Source organism: Hyla sarda, chromosome 5, assembly GCF_029499605.1.
Source record: "Hyla sarda isolate aHylSar1 chromosome 5, aHylSar1.hap1, whole genome shotgun sequence".
NCBI classification, from domain to species: Eukaryota; Metazoa; Chordata; class Amphibia; order Anura; family Hylidae; genus Hyla; species Hyla sarda.
In genome coordinates, this window is record NC_079193.1 from 103,549,648 (window position 1) to 103,568,224 (window position 18,577).

The 18,577-nt window shown below is 40.3% G+C and overlaps 1 protein-coding gene across 8 annotated transcripts in view; it reads right to left on the reverse strand.

Moving 5' to 3' along the window:
- NEK10 (NIMA related kinase 10) overlaps positions 1–18,577 on the reverse strand; it is a 332,382-nt gene that overhangs the window by 170,939 nt on the left and 142,866 nt on the right. For all 8 annotated transcript variants that reach the window (XM_056520053.1, XM_056520060.1, XM_056520055.1 and 5 more), the window contains 2 exons: positions 16,058–16,141; positions 8,893–8,957 (listed from right to left, as the gene is read on the reverse strand). In XM_056520053.1, the coding sequence (XP_056376028.1) occupies positions 8,893–8,957; positions 16,058–16,141 (149 nt within the window). The remainder of the gene's footprint in view (positions 1–8,892; positions 8,958–16,057; positions 16,142–18,577) is intronic.

Below are 18,577 nucleotides of genomic sequence, written 5' to 3' on the forward strand. Positions count from 1 at the left end.
AAAAAAACGAAAGTGCAAAAACGGAATAAATCTCTGGTCCTTAAGGGGTTAAGAGTCTCCTCTGTCCTCCACTCATAATGATTGTATTATGTATTAATGTCCCCTGTTTCAGTATAAAAGACACCTGTCCACAACCTCAAGCAACACAGGACTTTCGGCGCTGACCATAGAGAAGGTATCAGAGCCCAGGTAGGAGAATGAGGTTTATTAGCAACGCGTTTCACCGAGCTTGCGCGGCTTCTTCAGGCTTAACACACGGCAGTTGTACCAGGGTTATATACCCACACGGGATTAACCCATGAAGTGCATAATTCAAATATATTACAAACCATAACAAATGGACAATATAAAATGTATAAATAAGAATAATCATACATATACATTTATAACACTTAGCACTGATCATAGAAACATATTAATTACAACCGTAAATATCAGAGAACATGTAAATAAAACAAAAATAATAATAAAAAATCCGATTTAACCAGACGATTTATAAAGTGAGCTGCATGGTTTGAACAGGGAACATCAGACAGGGGAGAAAATGTTTTATAGGAGTCAACAAGAAAACATAAGCAGGCCAGAAAAACGCACAGTATGAACAGGTTCCCAAAAGCAAAATTCATCATTAACCTGTATATCCAATTTTAACCAGAGGGTGTAAAAATAATAATAATCTGTACGGTTTGGATAAGAATTATCAAAAAGAAACAAGTAATATATTAAATATAGATAAAAATATTACAAAAAATATATAATGAAAATGATTAATAAAGTCAACGAGTATTTTCAATTGTCTCATTCAAACCGTACGGAAATAAAGTCGCTAACTTATGAATCCAAAAACTCTCACGGTTAATTAAACATTGGAACCTATTTGAAGTACCTTTAGGAATCGATTCCAAAATGATCAAATTTAGAGAATCTATGCAGCTATTGTGTTTTAATAAAAAATGTTTAGAAATACTGTGCAGCATATACCCATGTCTGATATTCCATCTGTGACGATTCATACGTGCCCGAACTGTTTGTACAGTGCGGCCCACGTATTGCAAACCGCACTGACAAGACAGTAGATATATGGCAAAATTGGTGTCGCAGGTGAGATTACCTTTGACTTTCTATTCTTTAAGTGTATACGTTGATTTGAATATAGTTGTAGGTTTAATTAAATCATAGCACATGCAGCGAGATCTGCCGCATGGAGAGCTGATAGCCACCGTCTGAACTGTGTCCATAAATCTAGATTTCAATTTACCAGGGGCAATTAAATTCTGTAAATTACGGGATCTTCTGAATGTGATGTTAGGAGTGGTGGGGAGGACATTTTTAAGTATTGGGTCATTACACAAAATGGGCCAATGTTTAGATAATATTTTTCTAATGTTAGTGGCTTCATTATTAAAATTGGTAATAAAATTACATTTATGGTTAAATGTTTTGGAAGATGATATATTATTTGTGAACGGTAATTTAGGAGTGACCAATTCCACTTGAGTTTTTCTTTTAACTTTTTTGTAGGCATCGGAGAGCAATTTATTGGGGTAACCTTTTTCTCGAAATCGCCCCCTAAGGACAGCAGCCTGGCCGTAAGGGACACGACGGAACCAGATGGGATAATATGCACTTTCATAGCTCAGAAAACTATTAATATCTACTTTTTTTTTTAAAAAGTTTTAGTACTTATGTGTCCAAGATCCGATCTGGATATTTCCAGATCCAAAAATTGCATTACGTCCGTCGAATATTGCATAGTAAAATTGAGCCCCCAAGAATTTTGATTTAATTCACCAACAAATTGTTCTGCCTGTGAGAAAGAGCCACTCCAAATTATGAATAAATCATCAATATATCTCCGAAAAAAACAAACAAACTCAATAAATGCAGGGGACTGTGCCATAACTAGGGACTCGGGAGTGTGTTTGTTTTTTTCGGAGATATATTGATGATTTATTCATAATTTGGAGTGGCTCTTTCTCACAGGCAGAACAATTTGTTGGTGAATTAAATCAAAATTCTTGGGGGCTCAATTTTACTATGCAATATTCGACGGACGTAATCCAATTTTTGGATCTGGAAATATCCAGATCGGATCTTGGACACATAAGTACTAAAACTTTTTTTTTTAAAGTAGATATTAATAGTTTTCGGAGCTATGAAAGTGCACATTATCCCATCTGGCTCCGTGGTGTCCCTTACGGCCAGTACCTGCGAATCAGAATGAACTGTACATCAGATGACAGTTTTGATGCGCAGGCTGCAGTTCTTAGGGGGCGATTTCGAGAAAAAGGTTACCGCAATAAATTGCTCTCCGATGCCTACAAAAAAGTTAAAAGAAAAACTCAAGTGGAATTGGTCACTCCTAAATTACCATTCACAAATAATATATCATCTTCCAAAACATTTAACCATAAATATAATTTTATGACCAATTTTAATAATGAAGCCACTAACATTAGAAAAATATTATCTAAACATTGGCCCATTTTGTGTAATGACCCAATACTTAAAAATTTCCTCCCCACCACTCCTAACATCAAATTCAGAAGATCCCGTAATTTACAGAATTTAATTGCCCCTGGTAAATTGAAATCTAGATTTATGGACACAGTTCAGACGGTGGCTATCAGCTCTCCATGCGGCAGATCTCGCTGCATGTGCTGTGACTTAATTAAACCTACAACTATATTCAAATCAACGTATACACTTAAAGAATATAAAGTCAAGGGTAATCTCACCTGCGACACCAATTTTGCCATATATCTACTGTCTTGTCAGTGCGGTTTGCAATACGTGGGCCGCACTGTACAAACAGTTCGGGCACGTATGAATCGTCACAGATGGAATATCAGACATGGGTATATGCTGCACAGTATTTCTAAACATTTTTTATTAAAACACAATAGCTGCATAGATTCTCTGAATTTGATCATTTTGGAATCGATTCCTAAAGGTACTTCAAATAGGTTCCAATGTTTAATTAACCGTGAGAGTTTTTGGATTCATAAGTTAGCGACTTTATTTCTGCACGGTTTGAATGAGACAATTGAAAATACTCGTTGACTTTATTAATCATTTTCATTATATATTTTTTGTAATATTTTCATCTATATTTAATATATTACTTGTTTCTATTTGATAATTCTTATCCAAACCGTACAGATTATTATTATTTTTACACCCTCTGGTTAAAATTGGATATACAGGTTGATGATGAATTTTGCTTTTGGGAACCTGTTCATACTGTGCGTTTTTCTGGCCTGTTTATGTTTCCTTGTTGACTCCTATAAAAAATTTTCTCCGCTGTCTGATGTTCCCTGTTCAAACCATGCAGCTCACTTTATAAATCATCTGGTTAAATCGGATACGCCCTGTTGGAACCTTATTCTCAGTCTAGATTTATTACCTAACCCACACCATGCGGTTATTGGATTTTTTATTATTATTTTTGTTTTATTTACATGTCCTATGATATTTACGGTTGTAATTAATATTTTTCTATGATCAGTGCTAAGTGGTATAAATGTATATGTATGATTATTGTTATTTATACATTTTATATTGTCCATTTGTTATGGTTTGTAATATATTTGAATTATGCACTTCATGGGTTAATCCCGTGTGGGTATATAACCCTGGTACAACTGTCGTGTGTTACGCGTTACTAATAAACCTCATTCTCTTACCTGGGCTCCGATACCTTCTCTATGGTCAGCGCCGAAAATCCTGGCTTCTCTTTGAAGTCCTGTTTTATTCCACATATTCCCCAGGATCCTTAAAATCACATGCATTCAGCATAGTTGTGTATGTCCTCACACAACTCAGCAGGGTGAGCACAGATATTTTGGTTTTCCTCCTCCCCACCCTCGTGCTGGCTTTACTCCACAGGGAGCGCCTTTCCTCTTTTCTTTTACAACCTCAAACAGTCACACTCCAAACTCCACTATGGCCAAGACCAAAGAGCTGTTGAAGGACACCAGAAACAAAACTGTAGACCTGCACCAGGCTGGGAAGACTGAATCTGCAATAGACAAGCAGCTTGGTGTGAAGAAATCATAGTTACCTAGTTAGTAAGGTTGAAAAAAGACATATGTCCATCATGTCCAACCAAGGAATTGATGGGAAGTGGTGTGGTGGGATGAAGGGGAAGGGATGATATTTTACATTTCTGCATAAGCATTAATGTTATTTTTTTCCAGGAATTTATCTAACCCTGTTTTAAAGCTTTCAACTGTTCCTGCAGTGACCAGTTCCTGAGGTAGACTGTTCCATAAGTTCACAGTTCTTATGGTAAAGAAGGCGTGAGACCAAACCTTCTCTTCTCAGGATGAAGGGAGTGCCCCCTTGTCCATTGAGGGGGTTTAACCTGGAACAGTTTTCCTCCATATTTTTTGTATGGGCCATTTAGATACATTGATCATATCCCCCTTTAACGTCTCTTTACAAGACTAAACAAATGTAATTCTTTTAACCTTTCCTCAAAGCTGAGATGTTCCATGCCCCATATTAGTTTATTTGCGCGCCTCTGCACTCTTTCCAGCTCCATAATGTCCCCTTTATGGACTGGTGACTAAAACTGAACAGCATATTCCAGGTGAGGCCGTACCAATGCTTTATAGAGGGGTAGTATTATGTCCCTGTCCCTTGAGTCAATGCCTTTTTTAATACATGACAATATCCTGCTGGCCTTAGAAGCAGCTGCCTGACATTGCATGCTATTCTGTAGTCTATGATCTACAAGTACACCCAGATCCTTTTCTACCAGTGACTCTCCCAGTTGAACCCCCCCCCCCGTGCGGCAGCATTATATTCAGGGGTACAGCATGTGTCAGTATTGTATTCAGGGGTACAGCGTGTGTCAGTATTATATTCAGGGGTACCGCGTGTGGCGGTATTATATTCAGGGGTACAGCGCTTGCCAATATTATATTCAGGGGTACAGCGCGTGGCAGTATTTTATTCAGGGGTACAGCGCGTGGCAATATTATATTCGGGGGTACAGCATGTGGCAGTATTATATTCATGGGTACAGCGTGTCGCAGTATTATACTCAGGGGTACAGCGTGTCGCAGTATTATATTCAGGGGTACAGCGTGTGGCAGTATTATATTCAGAGGTACAGCATGTGGCAATGTTATATTAAAGGGTACAGCGTGTGGCTGTAATATATTCAGGGGTACAGTCTCTGGCAGCATTCAGAAAATACAGGAAACAGTACATTTACATCCTCCAGACTTCAGTCATTTGCTATTTCCTTCATGGCAATGCGGCCAATAGGTGTGAATCATGCCTCAGTGCTTTGCCTGGACCTTTACCAGTAGCATACCTAGATAAGTGGACCCTCACTAAGAATAGTTGAGTAACCCTACTTTATATCATTAATAAATAAAATAAAGAAGAGCAGGCCCAGTAATGAACCTTGGGGTACACAACTAATAACCAGGGACCAGTACTCTCTTGGTACGATCCTTAAGCCAGTTTTCAATCAAGTTACAAACTAAAGTTTCCAAACCCAAAGACTTTAACTTGACATCTCAGACATCTATGAGGGACAGTGTCAAATGCTTTTGCAAAATTCAAAAATACTATATCCACAGCCATTCCTCTGTCAAGGCTTCTACTCACATCTTCATAAAAGCAAATTAGGTTGGTTTGACAACTGTGGGAGATTATTAGAAAATGAGAGAAATATAAGACCACTGATAATCTCCCTCGATCTGGGGTTCCACGTAAGATCTCAGCCTGTGGTGTCAAAATGATCACAAGAATGGTGAGCAGAAATCCCAGAACCACACGGGGGACCTAGTGAATGACCTGCAGAGAGCTGGGACTAAAGTAACAAAGGCTACCATCAGTAGAACACTACTCCGCCAGGGACTAAAATCATGCAGTGCAAGACGTGTCCCCCTTCTTAAGCCAGTACATGTCAGGGCCTGTCTGAAGTTTGCTAGAGAGCATTTGGATGATCCAGAAAAGTATTGAGAGAATGTCATATGGTCAGATGAAACCAAAGTAAAACTTTTTGGTAAAAACTCAACTCGTTGTGTTTGGAGGAGAAATAATGCTGAGTTGCATACAAAGAACACCATACCTACTGTGAAGCATGGGGGTGGAAACATCATGCTTTTGGGGCTGTTTTTCTGCTACGGGACCAGGACGACTGATTTGTGTAAAAGAAAGAATGAATGGGGCCATGTATCGTAAGATTTTGAGTGAAAACCTCTTTCCATCAGCAAGGGCATTGAAGATGAAACGTGGCTGGGTCTTTCAGCATGACAATGATCCCAAACACACCGCCCAGGCAACAAAGGAGTGGCTTTGTAAGAAGCATTTCAAGGTCTTGAAGTGGCTTAGCCAGTCTCCAGATCTCAACCCCATAGAAAACCTTTGGAGGGAGTAGGTATACCTATGATGAAAATGACAGGCCTCTCTCATCTTTTTAAGTGGGAGAACTTGCACAATTGGTGGCTGACTAAATACTTTTTTGCCCTACTGTGTGTGTTTGTGTGTATATATATATATATATATATATATATATATATATATACACATATATATATATATATATATATATATATATACATATACAATTTACTCTACACTGGCACTCCTGACGAAGCCACTGGTGGGTGGCGGTACGCATGGAGTCCTGACCCCCCTGTTCTTTTGGAATTTTACGCCACTCTCAAAACTATGCTTACCAATGCCTTCCTTACCATTTGGATGTAGGTATATTGTTTACAGACATTATTTTCTCACTTTTGTAATGTGCAACTATTTTTTTTAATGGAAAGAAATGGAGTTGTCCAGAGCAGGATGTCAAGCAATACGATGTTTATTCAGCGGTAACTGTGGGTGATGACAAGGTGACGCGTTTCAGCCGCACTCAGCAACCTTAGTCATACATACTGTATGACTAAGGCTGCTGAGTGCGGCTGAAACGCGTCACCTTGTCATCACCCACAGTTACCGCTGAATAAACATCGTATTGCTTGACATCCTGCTCTGGACAACTCCATTTCTTTCCACTATTATATGGACTGAGGTCCGGTCCGGTCCGTGAGCGGGAGGGGCGATCGAGTGAGCTGTGCCGCACCTGTTGCACCTATTTTTTTTAATATATAATACTTTGGCATGTGGTGTCTCACATTAGTGTCAAGCTCTTATTTAACTCAATACAAGCTTATACCCAGAAATCAAAAATTTATTTCACTACACAAGTAAATAAAACTAATTACAAAATCAATTATGTAAATCTAAATATATCCATTCAACATGTACATGTAGATTTAAAAATGTATAAAATTTATTTTGGCTATTCAAAAAAATGCTAGCATGTTTTGGTCTGAGTTTTATTCTGTGATATAAGTATATTTTTATGGAATAAAAAAAAAGTGTATTTAAAGTTGTATTCATAGTGTAATTTAAGTTTTAAATTATCTTTTTAATAGGTAGGGTCATACAGGGCACATCCACAGCATATTTCACGCTGTGGATGTGCTGACGGCAGTCACAGAGGGATTGCAGATTGGGCTCCTAGCTGCGGCCGAGTAGCTCTGTGTGTCTGCTCATCACTGCAGATTTCTAATTCCGTCAGCACATCCATAGTCTGAAATGGGCTGCAGATGCGCCCCATATGACCCTGTCCTAAAGGGGTATTCTGGGACTTTTATTTTTAACTTGACTGTGCTACAGGGGCTGAAAAGTTAGTATTGTTTATAATATAGTGTCTGTACTTGTGTTTGATGGCTGGTTTTGCAATTCTTAAGTGATTTTTGCCCCGTATGTTCATTTTTAACAGCATACAAAATTAGTGTTGTCTCAGGATTTTCCTGGATTGCAGTGCAGCCTGAGATAATGCATTACTACCACTGGGTAGGAGGGAGATTATTCTCCACAGGGCTGCATGGAATTGTAGTTTTAAGCACAGTATGTAAGGGAGCCTAACTGTTCTGCAATAGGTGGGGTGGTTGCTGTGTGGAAGGGATATAGTCACATCCCACCTAGAAACAGGAAATAGCCAGTTCACACCAACAAGCAAGCAGCTTGATGGAGGAAACAGGACATGACCATTTACCACCAACACAAGCACAGATCCTTGGTAAGCGTGTCCATTTCTGGTTGACAGGTCATTAGTAAAGTCACCTTATGTTGGATAACATCCTTAACCAGCACAAATCGCCACTAAAATACTTTTTAACAATTTGTATCCTTTTCATTATGGTTGTTTCCATATAAGGGATACATAGCGAGTGGGGCCAGAAGCTGTTGCTTGAGCAATATGTTTGTTTTTTATATTTAATTTATTTTTTTATTGCCTTATTTATTTTGTATTCACTCTATTTTTTAAATGGCCACTGTCATTTGGAAGAACTTTTGACATGTCCTAGCAACATGTCAAAAGTTTTAATCAGTGGGGTCTGAGTGTTTAGACCTCCACCGATCATGAGGTAAGTCTATGAGCGTGTCTTGATCAAGTGACACAGAGGCAGGGAGAGAAGTGTGCGGCAGTGCAGACTTTCCTAGTTCGCTCTCCTGATCGGCAGAGGTCTGAACACTCGGCCCCCTGACAATCAAAACTTTTGAAATGTTGCTAGGACATGTCAAAAGTTTTTCCAAATTAGAGGTTCTCTTAAAGTTTAAATACTGTACTGAAGTCAATCACAGTGACTCTTAAAGCATAGGCGTCCATGCAGAGTTACATTGAAGGCTGTCCGGTCTTTCAACAGTACAGTATCACTTTCCACATGGAACCCTGACTGGGCTCCATGAAACTGCAAGGTTTTTGTAAATCACAGTTGTGCATAATTCTACACAGATTTTACATTTGATACTGATTTCCTCTTCATTATTACCTTTCTTGTAACTATATTTTAAGTATGCATACTATACCTTTTAAACAGATCTCGATTCCTTTCCATGCTAAACAGAAATCTTAATGCTCTGAATGCATAACACTGTAGGACAAAAAAAAAGGCAGAGAAGCTAAAATATTTATGCCTCAATAACGAATGCTATCACCCAGCAGGATCATGCATAATAATTCATTGCTGCCAAGTATGGCTTTCATTTCCCATAGACTATGATCTTAGGCCATCTGGCTGTACATCCTTATTTTAGAGATCTGCTACCATCTGGAAGTATGTACTACAACTATCATATTTAGTAAAATTAAATTACATGCTAAATATTTTGAAATGTCTGTGGCTATGATGAATTTAATGTGAACAGCTTTTCCTGCTTGTACTCTCATGAGACTATCCATGAAATGTAAAACTGTTGTAGAATTACAAACATTGTCTAATGAAATAAAAGTAGTATACTCTAAAAAAAGCTTTGTTCCTTAAAAATGAACCTAATGTGTCAAGACTTCTACAAAACACCTCAAACCCGTGGACAACAAAGAAAAAACCCAAAAGGAGGCATTAATTTAGGGTGACACGATTGTGCAAAACTTTTACTGCATTCACAGTTCTGTTGAAAACAGCCAAAAACTTTACATATAGGAAGAGGCAACTGAGGCCACTGATTGCCCTAGAGCATTCCGTTCACAGTTTACAGGGACGTCACCACAGCACTTTTGGAAGGGTCTCTGGAATACCCCTTAAATAACACCCACACCTACTCCTATTAACTTACACCACCGCACATGTGCATAAGCTACTAAAACCATTAAATACATTACATTAAATGTACATTGTATGAAACTGCTATAACTCCCATGCTCACACTTGGCCCTGGCACTAGTTTAAAGGAAATCTGTCATCAGTCTCACCTGCACTAGCCTGTCGGTACAGACAAGTAGGGCAGGTGACGCTGATGACAACCATACATATCTGATCCCATTCCACGCCCCGGTTCTTCTGCTATTTTCTTCTGTTTCTTCTGTTCCGAGGCCAACTTGGAACTTGAGTGGAGCTTCGTGATGTCACCAGCGGAGAACAGGAGTGGTGACATCATGAAGCTCCGCCCATGGTCCAAGTCAGCCCCGAAACGGAATATACCAAAGAAGAGAGCGGGAGAATCTGAGCACAGAACATCAGGTAAGTATTGTTGTCATCAGTGTCACCTGCACTACCTGTCTGTACCGACAGGTTAGTGCAGGGGAAACTGATGACAGGTCTCCTTTAAACTAGTGCCAGGGCTAAGTGTGAGCATGGGAGTTGAGTTATGGCAGTTTCAGTATTTTTGGGTGTGATGTTTTTGATGTATATTATAAAAAGCGTTTGGTGTGATATTGTACATAAAAAATCTATATACATATATATATATATATATATATATATATATATATATATATGTTTACATTTGTATTTAGTAGCCTATGCACATGTGTGGTGGTGTAGGTTAACAGAATTAGGTGTGGGTGTTATTTAAGGGGTATTCCAGAGCCCCTTCCAGAAGTGCTGTGATGACGTCCCTGTATGAATAAAGTATTGTATGGATCCAAATCACATGAATGTAAAAACAAATCTGCTAATGTCGGCTACTATTATAGCTAGTTGATGTAGATGATGACACCTTTTATTAACCCCTTAGGGACCAAGCCCATTTTGACCTTAATGACCAGGCCAATTTTTGTTTTTGCACTTTCATTTTTACCTCCTCCCCTTCTAAAAATCATAACTCTTTCAATTTTGCACCTACAGACCCATATAATGGCTTGTTGTTTGCGCCACCAATTGTATTTTGTAATGACATCAATCATTTAAAGGAGATCTGTAGTGCTCTGAACTTTATCCCTTATCCGAAGGATAGGGGATAAGTTTTAGATTGCGGGGGGGGCCGAGCGCTGGTACCTTCCGCGATCTCCTGTACTGGGCCGGGGCAATGTATAGGAAAGGGGGCATTCTGTCCCTGCATGACGCAGGAGCCAGCACGCCCCTCCATGTATCTCTATGGGACTCATGGAGGGGCGTGCCGGCTGCCGCATCATTCGGGGACGGAATGCCCCCTTTCCTGTACATTGCCGCGGCCCCGTACAAAAGATCGTGGGGGGCCACAGCGCTCGGACCCCTCACGATCTAAAACTTATCCCCAATGCTTCGGATAGGGGATAAAGTTCAGAGCACTACAGATCTCCTTTAATAATGATATCTACTGCAAAACCCAAAAATATATATTTGTGGGTTAAAATTGAAAGAAAAAAAATGCCATTTTGTAAATTTTGGGGGCTCCCATTTCTACGCAGTGCACTTTTTTTTGTAAAAATGACACCTTGTCTTTATTCTGTAGGTTTATTTATATAGGTTATATTTTATTTTAATACTTTAAAAAAAATTATAACTACATGCACCAAAATTAGTATGTTTAAAATTGTCATCTTCTGACCCCTATAACTTTTTTAATTTTCTGCATACGGGGCTATATGGGGCTCATTTTTTGTGCTGTGGTCTGTAGTTTTTATCAGTACCATTTTTGTTTTGATGGGACTTTTTGATCGCTTTTTATTAGTTTTTTATGGTATATTAAGTGACCAAAAATGTACAATTTTGAACTTTGTTTTTTTTTTTTACGTGTACGCCATCAACCGTGCGGTTTAGCTAACCTTATATTTTAATAGTTCGGACATTTTACGCATGCAACGGTACCACATTTTATAATTAAAGTATGCATTGGTCTCTAAGTAGGTTCTACAAACTAACTGTAGTAAAGCAATATTTTTTTGCAGTGGTCCGGTCTGGTTTTTCTTACATTACTTACATTTTTGCAAAATCAACAGTCTTCTAACATTGTGTAGGACACCCTCAAATATTATTTTATAACAGAAGACATGCAACCATCTTTCCAGTTTGCCAAAGACCACCCTCTTAAAAAAGATCAAAGCAAGCCTTCAACAGAAGAATTGTTATGACTTGAGTGGATCTATAATTCTTGTTTTCAACTGGTCATTATTGTTAAAAATATATACGGTAATCTATATATATATAAAACTCAATGTGTGTGTGTATGTATGTATGTGTGTATATATGTTCCAGCATCACGTCCAAACGGCTAAAGATATTAACATGAAACCTGGCACATATGTTACTTATATGTCAACAACAAACATAGGATAGGTGATTTAGCTCTTACTCACCCCCATTTGTCAGGGTCGGGATAGGAGGTCGAGATAGGAGGACGGGAAAGGAGGTCGGGATAGGAGGTCAAGATAGGAGGTCGGGATAAGAGGTTGGGATAGGAGGTCGAGACAGTAGGTCGGGATAGGAGGTCGGAATAGGAGGTCGATATAGAAGGACAGGATAGGAGGATAGGATAGGAGGTCGAGATAGGAGGTCAAGATAGGAGGACGGGATAGGAGGACGGGATAGGAGGTCGGGATAGGATGGCAGGATAGGAGGGTCGAATTAGGAGGTCGTGATAGGAGGTCGAGATAGGAGGTCGGGATAGGAGGACGGGATAGGAGGTCAGGATACTAGGTCGGGACAGGAGGTCGGGATATGAGGTCAGGATATGAGGACGAGATATGGGGTTGGGATATGACAACAATATATGAGGTCGGGATATGAAGTCAAAAGCTTCCTCTGTTGATTTTCCTCCACAACAAGGATTAGGAAGGAAAAACCGGGCAACGCCGGGTACTCAGCTAGTATATATATATATATATATATATATATATATATATATACACTGTATATAAAACTCAACGTGTATATATGTGTGTATGTTACACAAAAACTTCCAAACGGCTAAAGATATTAACATGAAACTTGGCACACATGTTTTTTATATGTCAACAACAAACATAGGATAGGTGATTTAACCCTTACTCACCCCCATTTGCCAGGGGCGGGGTTTATGTTTAAAGTCCTATACAAGTCTATAAGAAATATATGTTACTGCATAACTTCCAAACGGCTGGAAATATTTCGATAATACTTGGTCACATGTTACTTATATGTCCACTTAAAATATAGGATAGTTAATTTAACCCTTAACTACCCCCATTTTTTAGGGTCGGGGTTTTTGTTTAAAGTCCCATGCAAACCAATGGGAAATGTATGTTGTCACATAACTTCTGTACGGCTGGAGTTATTTCAATACCTGGTACACATATTACAGGTCGGGATATGAGGACGCGATGGGAGGTCGAGAGAGGAGGTCAAGATAGGAGGATGGGAGGGTCGGGATACGAGGTCGGGATAGGAGGACGGGATAGGAGGACGGGATAGAAGGTCGGGATAGGAGGTCGGTAAAGGCAGTCGGGATAGGAGGACGGGATAGGAGGTTAAGATAGGAGAACAGGATAGGAGGGATGAGATAGGAGGACGGGATAGGAGGACGGGATAGGAGGACGGGATAGGAGGACGGGATAGGACGACGGGATAGGAGGTTGGGATTGGAGGTCGGGATAGGGGGTTGGCATAGAAGGACAAGATAGGAGGAAGGGATAAGTTGTCGGGATAGGAGGATGGGATAGGACGGGATAGGAGGTCGAGATAGGAGGTTGAGATAGGAGTTCGGGATAGGAGGTCGAGATAGGAGGTCGAGATAGGAGGTCGAGATAGGAGGACGGGATAGGAAGATGGGATAGAAGGACGGGATAGGAGGTCGGGATATGTGGTCGAGATAGGAGGTCGGGATGGGAGGTCGGGATAGGAGGTCGAGATAGGAGGACGGGATAGGGGTCGGGATAGGAGAACGGGATAGGAGGGATGAGATAGGAGGACGGGATAGGAGGACGGGATAGGAGAACGGGATAGGAGGTCGGGATAGGGGGTCGGGATAGGGGGTCGAGATAGGAGGACGAGATAAGAGGACGGGATAGGTCGTCAGGATAGGAGGTCGGGATAAGAGGATGGGATAGGAGGTCGAGATAGGAGGTCGAGATAGGAGGACGGGATAGGAGGTCGGGATAGGAGGTTGGGATAGGAAGTTGAGATAGGAGGACGAGATAGGAGGACGGGATAGGAGGACGGGATAGGAGGACGGGGTATGAGGAATGGGATATGGGGTTGGGATATGACAACAATATATGGGGATGGGATTTGAAGTAAAAAGCTTCCTCCTTTGTTGATTTTCCTCCCCAACAAGGATGAGGAAGGAAAAAAACGGGCAACGCCGGGTATTCAGCTAGTATATACATATATATATATATATATAAAACTCAATGTGTGTATGTATGCATGTGTGTGTGTATGTTCCAGCATCATGTCCAAACGGCTGAAGATATTAACATGAAACTTGGCACACATGTTACTTATCTGTCAACAACAAACATAGGATAGGTAATTTAACACTTACTCACCCCCATTTGCCAGGGTCAGGGTTTTTGTTTAAAGTCCCATACAATTCTATGGGAAATATATGTTACTGAATAAATTCTAAACGGCTGGAGATATTTCGATAATACTTGGTCACATGTTACTTATATGTCCACTTAAAATATAGGATAGTTAATTTAACCCTTAACTATTTGTGAGGGTTGGGGTTTTTGTCCCATGCAAATCAATGGGAAATGTATGTTCCCAAATAACTTCTGTATGGCTGGAGATATTTCAATAATACCTGGTACACATATTACTTATTAACCCTTACCTACACCCTTACATAAAAGATGGGTTTTTGTTTCAAGTCCCATGCGAGTATATGGGACTTCCAGTACCTTACTCCACAAGCTCCGCTCTGCATCTCCTGGTGAATGTGACAAACCGGCTTACAAGCCACACCCCATCTCACAAAGAGAGGAGGTCAGGATAGGAGGTCGAAATATGAAGATGGGATATGAGGACAGGATATGAGGACGGGATAGGAGGATGGGATAGGAGGACGGTATAAGAGGTCGGGATAGGAGGAAGGGATATAAGGTCGGGATATAAGGTCAGGATATGATGACGGGATATGAGGATGGGATATGAGGACGAGATATGAGGACAGGATATGAGGTCAAGATATGAGGATGGGATGTGAGGACGAGATATGAGGACAGGATAGAAGGATGGAATATGAAGACGGGATAGGAGGTCGGGATAGGAGGTCGAGATATGAGGACGGGATAGGAGGTCGAGAAATGAGGACGGGATAGGAGGACAGGATAGGAGGTCGATATATGAGGTCGGGATAGGAGGACGGGATATGAGGTTGAGATATGCAGACGGAATAGGAAGATGGGATAGGAGGATGGGATATGAGGATGGGATAGGAGGACAGGATATGAGGTTGAGATATGAGGTCGAGATATGAGAACGTGATAGGAGGTCGGGATAGGAGGACGAGATAGATATGAGGTCAGGATATGAGAACGGGATAGGAGGACGGGATAGGAGGTCGGGATATGAGGACGGGATATAAATAAATAAAGGGAATCAACACGATAAAGGAGGAGAGCATATTTAAAAGAAGAGTGTGAGAGTGAGAGAGTAATGGATGCACTGAATAGCCTTCCTGCAGAAGTGGTTGCTGCAAATACAGTGAAGGAGTTTAAACATGCCTGGGATAGGCATAAGGCTATCCTTCATAAAAGATATGGCCAGGGACTATTCATAGTATTCAGATTATTGGGCAGACTAGATGAGCCAAATGGTTCTTATCTGCCGACACATTCTATGTTTCTATGGGATGTGGGGTTGGGATATGACAACAATATATGGGGATGGGATTATGAAGTCAAAAGCTTCCTCCTTTGTTGATTTTCCTCCCCAACAAGGATGAGGAAGGAAAAACCAGGCAACGCCGGGTACTCTGCTAGTAATAAATAAATTCAGGTGAAAGTCAGGCAGAGAGAGAGTGAGGAACCTATTGGAGTAATACTAAGGGTTTGTGGATTCTAACCAAAATTTGTAGTGGATGATATATAGAAAAGTTTTCCTTTAACCATATATCAATACACCCTATAATTGAACCATATGCCTATACACCCTATGATTGACTTTGGGAAAAAGAAGGGGGCTTTAGGCTTTTACTATTGCTTGTTTTGCAGGATATGTGTTCAGAATTTTTGTTTCCCAGTCATTCTTCATTCTATTAAGACCTGTCTAAACCCAAATCATTTAAAAGACTCAATCTAAATTGTTAGGACAGTACAGCCACTAAGTGTCAAAAGGAATGACAATCTTACCTGTAACATAGTACTTTTGCTTTTAATACAGTCGTTTTGTCTGCTTGGTAAAATCAGCATACCAATAATGTAAACACCATTCTCCTACATAGAGTACACAATCACAAACATATTCGCTTAGAAACCAATATTTTTTATTGTAACATGAAGCACTATACTGTGTTAACTAAAATAAATATTCACTGATCATTAGAATAAAGGAGTTGCAGCACAAGCCTATTTTGTAACCCTTTCCTTCATTTAAGGAGAACTCCAGACTTTTTTTCTAACTATGGTCATTGTGAGGGACATAAAAAAATAAATATCTACTTACCTTCAGTGCTCCAGCGGTGCCTCCAGTGTCCTGCTTCAGTCCCCTGATGCGATCTTCTTCATAAGCTGCAGCATGGAAGCACCAGGGCCCAATGCATACTGCAACTCAGGGAATCGCTTGCTACAGCAATGTCCCGCCGCGACCAGCAATATAATGAGCTGCATTTCGTGGGTAACAGCCACGCTGTGCTCAGGAAGGCGATTGCATTTAGGGACCAGAGCAGGACACTAGAGGCACCAAGGGAGCACTGGAGGTATGAAGATGTTTATTGTTTTAAATCCCACATAATGCCCATTGTAAGGAAAAAACAACCTCTTGCCAGAGTTCTACTTTAAGCCATTAAACTTTATCACTTCAGCAACATTTTGATCCTTTTCTTAGCAAATCAATAATTTGTAATAAATCTCAGCTCAATGTGCTACTATTTGAACAATAATTCTGATAACTGAGCATTTAGGCTTGACTTATCTACCTATGCGGCAATACACTGGTGGAAACTAAGTCTTGTATAAAGTAACCTGCAGATTTAGGTTCTAAACTGTATATTAAAACAAAAAAGCAAGAAAATGTCAACTATGGACAACACTAGTATTTCTCATAAGCACAGTAAAACAAGGCACACAACATACAGTATAGGAATGTCCTGGTAGGATCTTTATACGAGAAGATATTTGGGATCTCCTTATAACTTCTTTTAGTTCTTTCTCTTTTTATAGTTTGGTAAATGTATGGTCCAGTTTATGGTTTGGTAAAAATAAAATGATAGGTAAACATAAACTCTAAATTGCCAGAAAGATATTTTCAGGCTAATCTCCTAATATATTTGAACAGGGAGTCAGAGATCATTCAAAGGAGTGCTCCAGATTAAAACTTTTTTGTTCCATTATCCCCGAGCTGAAAATAATCTAGCGCAATAAATTTGTTTGGTTTATGCGTATGAACCAGGTTTTTAAGAACTCACCAAAGCATCAAATTATAGTAATAAAGCAACTATCATGTGCTCAAAAAATGGTGTGCCTAATACTTAACTTTTACTCACAAATTAAGATAAAATTAGATCCAAAGAAAATGTGTCTGTGTGAACAATCACCAATAAAAATTATATTGTGAAAGTCATAAAGTCATCACTATTAGTAACCACACAGGTAGAGCTCTGCTGGGCCCTGCCAGCTCACCCGTGTTAAACAAGTAAACCGCCGACGTGTTTCTACCGCACTTTTTAGAGCGGAGTCATCAGGGAGGTAATAACAATGGTATATCCAATAATATGACCACAAACAAAGACTTAGAACTGCATATACATTTGCCGTTTCTTATAGCATTATACAGGTTTTATCCATAGATAGAGATTTCACTAAAACAGACATATACTGTCCCTAGTATTCCTGTAGGAAAAAAGAGCGGTCCCATCTGGTGTACTGTAAGAAATGCTATCCCTTTTTCCGGTCCAACTGTCAAGCGGTTCCACCTGTAAAATACAGAAGACAGGCAAAAGAACCTGTTCAGTATATATTCCTGCAAAGCAAACCAGGGAACAGTTTACTCCCTGTGGTGTACTTACGGTTTGGAGTATACTAGGTCGGGCTCTGTAAACCTGCTAGTGCGCAGGGAGCCGGAGACTGGTCTGGCTCAACTCGCCTGGTGCGGCGAGGTGCCGGTGTCTGACGTCACTACCGGAACTGAGCGGAAGTCTTATGCGCGATCAGGCCCGGCGCTACAGGACAGGCAAACCAAGCAATTGCTTGGGGCCCCAAGCTGGCTGGGGGGCCCCGAGCACAGCCAGTGCTTGCCTGTCCTGTAGTGACGGGGCAATTCCTCCCATTACCAGGGCCAGATTAACAATCGTGCTCTTGGAATTTGAGCTCCGGGCCCCAGGCACCCAGTCAAAAAGAGGGCCCCGAATGTCTGACATTTTTTTTTAAATAAACTCATTTGCAGCTTTGGAGTTCTTCTAACCTCACTACAATCATGCTCCCCCCACTCCCACTGCCCTTGGTATGTTCCCTCAGCCCGGACTCTTCTCTCAGCCTTCAGAGCAGGAGGAGGGGGAGGGGGGATGAGAGAGCTGTGAGGAGAGGACATCACCGCAGAGGCTGTATAACATGGGGCCTGACTAAAGTAGGTGTCCTGCATGTATTTATATGTGTATAAGCATGCGTGTGTGGATATATATATATATATATATATATATATATATGTGTGTGTAC